Source organism: Salvia hispanica, unplaced genomic scaffold, assembly GCF_023119035.1.
Source record: "Salvia hispanica cultivar TCC Black 2014 unplaced genomic scaffold, UniMelb_Shisp_WGS_1.0 HiC_scaffold_212, whole genome shotgun sequence".
In the NCBI taxonomy this organism is placed as follows: domain Eukaryota; kingdom Viridiplantae; phylum Streptophyta; class Magnoliopsida; order Lamiales; family Lamiaceae; genus Salvia; species Salvia hispanica.
The window spans coordinates 1-5,000 of NW_025951929.1; the positions used below are offsets into that span (position 1 = coordinate 1).

The following is a 5,000-nucleotide window of genomic DNA, read 5'->3' on the forward strand; positions in this document are numbered from 1 at the left end:
AGAAGTAGCAATTTTGTGGATTAGTAAAATTTGGGAATAGAAGAAAATTATGCTACCTTTGTCCGACGAGAGTATGCACTTTCTAATTTTGGAAGCCCTTTTCACCCTATTAAGGTGAGACTCATTTTTCACTAACAATACTTTGATTACCTTTTCTTTTGATCTCTCTTATACTTTACCAATTGTGCATTAGAATATATGCTCAACCCAAAGTACATACTCTTATGGATGGAAGGTGTAAAGCACAAGAAGCAGCAGATACAACATACTATAAAGGAGAATAAATTTTGTACAAGAAAAATGCAAATTTGCTGAAAATAAATTGAGGAGAAGAAGATGCGGTTTGTTTTGTGATATTAACCAAAGAACATGTCCAACATTTTACATTCAACTCAAACACATTTTAGTGTAAATGTCACGTAGTTAGTTAAATGTTTCTCTTTTATCTTATTTCCTTTATTTCTGTTGCTTTTGTCAACTACTTCCTCCGTCAGCCATTTATAGTCTTATTTTGACTTGTCACGGATTTTAAGAAAAAATTTGACAGTATGAAGAAAAATGGAAAAAATGAGTTAGTGGAATGTGAACCCCACTTTTATCCATTTATTTTAATGTGAGTGTAATGAGTTAGTCGATGGTGAATCTACCAACCTAAAATGGAAAAATATTGAAATCCCAAATGTCAAAATGAGACTTTAAATTGTGGACATAAGGAGTACTATAACTTCTTTCGCCTTTCATCTTCATTTTGCTTGTGATCATAACAATTCCCTAAGTCATCCTCTGGGCAGCCTCCTTGGCAAGAACCCTCTCCTTAGCCTTGGTCTTGGCCTGTGACTTTGATCCCATGACACCACCTCCCCACTTCTTCCTGGTCTCATCGTATTTGTCGTTGAAGTTGGCCTGTAACAACAGCAAATAGGGTTAGATCTGTCATTAAACATCGAAACTGAAAGACCATAATGATGTTGGTCTAAATACCTTGATAGCCTCAAGGATTTTGCTGAATTCCATCTTGTCCTCGTTCTTTACTGAGGTCAAGCACTGAGGCAGTTTTCTTGTGGACGATCTGTGCAGAACAAAACAAGCATCAAATCAAGCTAAAAGTAATGAAGATGAAATCCAAATTACGCAGGTGAGGTGCAACATCTTACGCTTCCCAATCTAGCTTTGCCCTTGACAATGCAGTATGGGATCTCCATCTTCCTGCACAAAGCAGGGAGCCAAACAACCAACTCAATGGGATCGACATCATGAGCAATCACAACCAACTGAGCCTTATTCTGTACATGAAGAATACACAAATCAGTGAAAAAAAAACACAGCTTCAGTCAAACAAACACAACAAATGGGAACAGGAAGAGAGCAAAACCTGCTCAATCAGGTAAGTCACATGGTTCAGACCATACTTGACCACAATTGACTTCTTGACCACAATTGACTTCTTGGTCTCAGTGGGTTTTGCCCTCAGCCTCAGCTTGAGCTCTCTTCAAAAGCCTGTCTTTCTTTTGTGCTCTGTCCTCAGGTCTGTACTTGAGAAGCATCTTGAAGAGGTTGGTTGCTAAATCAAGTATTATAATCAATATATAATGTTAGTCTAGAGTAATAAAAGCATAAGATAAACTACTTTTACATTGCTATGGAATAACAGTTTCTTGTCAAAAACTTTTACGGACATACAGAGACAAACCAGATTTCAACTCTGTACTAAAAACACACAGCCTATTAAATGTTTTTTTGATAATGTGGGACTAGAAACCTCACAAAACAGGCAACAGCTTCTCAACAAAGCATTATAGATAGACATTACTAAATGAGATATATGGCATACCAGAAAAAAGAAAAAGCATTCTCTATAGTAAACAAAAACTCAATCAAACGAATAGTCTCCAATCCTAGATAAAACAAATATAGAACTGAAAAATAGCTTAAAACACAAAATTAGAAAGGGGCAATACCCAAATTTTTGTCTAGCGTTTTGGAGAATTGATGAATCGGCGGCGGCACCTTCAAGCGCTGCTCCAAGATCATCTCACGAACCTGTGAAGGTCCTTCTTAGGCGGGAGGGCGCCACGATACCAAACTGCTTCGGCCTCTTCTCGAAGAGTGGGTTTACAACTTTCTCCACCTTTTTCTTGGCAGCGACCGGCTTCACACCCTTCTTTGGAGCCTGAAATTGAACATAATTAGATATTGAACGGAGGAGGTGAGAAGATCACGACGACATATAATCGATTTTTACCATTTTCTTCAGCTGCTGGAATGAAAGAGTGAGCAAAACCCTAAATTCCACTTGTAATGCGGCGACGAAGGGGCTTGAGATTTTATTACTTAATCAACGATAATTATTTATAGCCCAAAATTAGGCCCAAAACCAAAATTGAGCCCAAATATTTTACAAAATTGTTAACAATCGATATTAATATAATTGGGTAAGTGGCAAAAAAAATAAAATTGGTTAATGTCCGATGAAACTTTAAATAAAGGCTAATTATATTATAATTTTTATATTTTTTAAATTATCCCATATTCCATGATTTAGATGGAAATTATGTAGTACGTTTTTTAAACAATAGTGTTAGTTATGTGTTTAACTTTTACAATTGATTATTTAAGAAACGTATAATGATTTATTTGTTCTTTCTTTAAGAAAAGATTATTTTTAAAGGGTTACTTATGACAAATTTACAGGATTGATTTAGAATCATACAAATAACAAAAGATGTTAGGTAAAAAATTTTAGAGGTATTTGTTCAATACATTTTTGAATTGTGTGATTAAATGAATCATGAGTGGAGGTTGCTCGGTTTCAAAGAAACAAACGTCGGTTAAATCAGCTGATACTTTTTAGCCATGGACAGCCGGAACGTCGTCGTTTGCGACAACGGCACCGGTGTAATTTCCCTCATCTTCAACCACCTGCACATTTCCGTTTATCGATCTTTGATTTTATTATTGTCGCTTGATCGCTTCCCCCGATCGATGCTGCATGTCTAGCTGATATTGGATGTTGATCTATCCTGTTAGTGTTAATTATAGACTTTTATTGTGCTTTTAGGGTAATTTCAGTGTGAATTGCATCAATTTTGCAGTTACGCTTTTGGTCATTACCCCCAGGTTCCAGTTGTTGATGGATACTCATTTCCCCATCTAACAAAACGAATGAATGTAGCTGGGCGCCACATAACATCATATCTTCTTGATTTGCTCATGAGGAGGGGGTATGTGTTCTTGAAATTTCACTACTCAGTTGTTGCATTATGTTGGGGATACTGGGAAATATAGCATTTTTCTCATTTTTCGTTTTATCTCTGTGAAGGTATGCCATGAACAGAAATGCTGACTTTGAGACAGTGAGAAATATCAAAGAGAAGCTTTGTTATATAAGGTGAACTTGCCTTCACTTCTTTCAATGGCGACATACAGGTTTTAAAAATTTGCCTAGTTTCCTGCAGTTATGATTACAAAAGGGAGTATCAGTTGGGACTTGATACCACCATCCTCGTAAAAAATTATACTGTAAGTTGTTTTTGCAAATTCTTGTCATTTACCAAACTTATAGGATAACATGTATCATTGATGTTGATATACCTCTAATAATTAGCTCCCAGATGGAAGGGTCATTAAAGTTGGGAATGAGCGATTTCAAGCACCTGAGGCTCTATTCTCTCCCGTAAGTATGTTTCTGCCATTCCAAAGCATTATGAGTACTTTCTGATCCATGCTTTATGACTTATATGCAAATAATCTATTTGTTGTAATTCATACAGGAGCTAATAGATGTCGAAGGAGATGGAATGGCTGACATGGTTTTTCGTTGCATCCAGGAAATGGATATCGACAATAGGATGATGGTACTCATATATCTTTTAACTGCAAGGTCTCCATGTGATGCATTTTGCAGTTGTTAGTGCAATTAGAATCCTTTTCTTTTTTGCAGCTCTACCAGCACATTGTCCTAAGCGGTGGAAGCACAATGTATCCTGGATTACCTAGTCGGTATATATCATATCCCTCTCCACTTTCAGCGACAAACTTGATCGTTTCATAAGTATATTTTATCGGGAAAGTCCATCAACTTAATGTTGGTGAGGACAACTTTTTGTGTGGGTTTATTGGTATAGATCATTGGACTGAGATGCGAAGAGATTATCATGCTTTCTTATCTATACTAAAATGACAACTAGGCCCTTTGCTTGTTAGATTCGTTGGACGTATTATGCTCATTATAAATAGCTTAAGTTAGTGCAGAATCTTGCTGGTTCTGGTGGATTTGATATATATTAAGGGCTGTGTTTTGTTTTTAATTCTCTTGAAACTCTTTTTACCTTGCTTAATTATGTCATATTATTACCAGCTTGGAGAAGGAATTATCGGAGCGTTATCTTGATTCTGTCTTGAAGGGAAATAAGGACGGATTGAAGGTAAGTTGATACTAATTCTGCTTCTAAATTGATATCATTTTCAATGAAATATGGCAAATTTCATCTCTTCCTCACTTCCCAACTCTCTCTCTGTCTCTCAACTTGACCTATTTGCAACCTTCGTATCGTTGATAAATTTATTAGAACAACTTAAGCACATCAGATTCTAATGTGCAGAATAATTAACGAGGTTGTTATTTGCAAATAAGACGACCCTGAGTCGATCTCTTGAGAATTCCAAGCCTCAAACGCAATCCACTCCACATTGTTAAGATGTTGACGTTTAGATTAGTAAGATCTAGATTGTTTGTACTGCGCTAATTTCCAAGACCTGTGGTAATCACTCAATGCTTCTCGTTACCCTAAAATATAATAAGCGATAGTTTGTCGTCTTGTAGTATGGGCCACAAGGCTTTCACCATAACCAGTCGAGTCAACTATCTTATTTGAGTTACTTTTGCTTCTTTTTGTCTTGAACACGAGTCAGGTGATATTCTCTTCATTGTTTGGCAGAAACTAAGACTGCGTATAGAGGATCCACCACGAAGAAAGCATATGGTGTATCTTGGGGGCGCA

At 36.6% G+C, this 5,000-nt stretch overlaps 1 protein-coding gene and 1 pseudogene across 1 annotated transcript; one reads left to right on the plus strand and one right to left on the minus strand.

Moving 5' to 3' along the window:
- Positions 1-771: 771 nt before the first annotated feature.
- Positions 772-2,927, minus strand: LOC125198720 (annotated as a pseudogene).
- Positions 2,928-3,007: 80 nt separating this feature from the next.
- On the plus strand, positions 3,008-4,997 carry LOC125198719 (actin-related protein 2; the record flags this gene model as incomplete). The annotated part of the gene is made up of 9 exons (XM_048097015.1): positions 3,008-3,022; positions 3,118-3,221; positions 3,320-3,388; positions 3,456-3,519; positions 3,605-3,673; positions 3,771-3,854; positions 3,941-3,999; positions 4,358-4,424; positions 4,938-4,997. Coding segments are annotated over exons 1-9 (591 nt in total), but the record flags the coding sequence as incomplete, so codon positions are not given.
- Between the last annotated feature and the right edge of the window lie 3 nt (positions 4,998-5,000).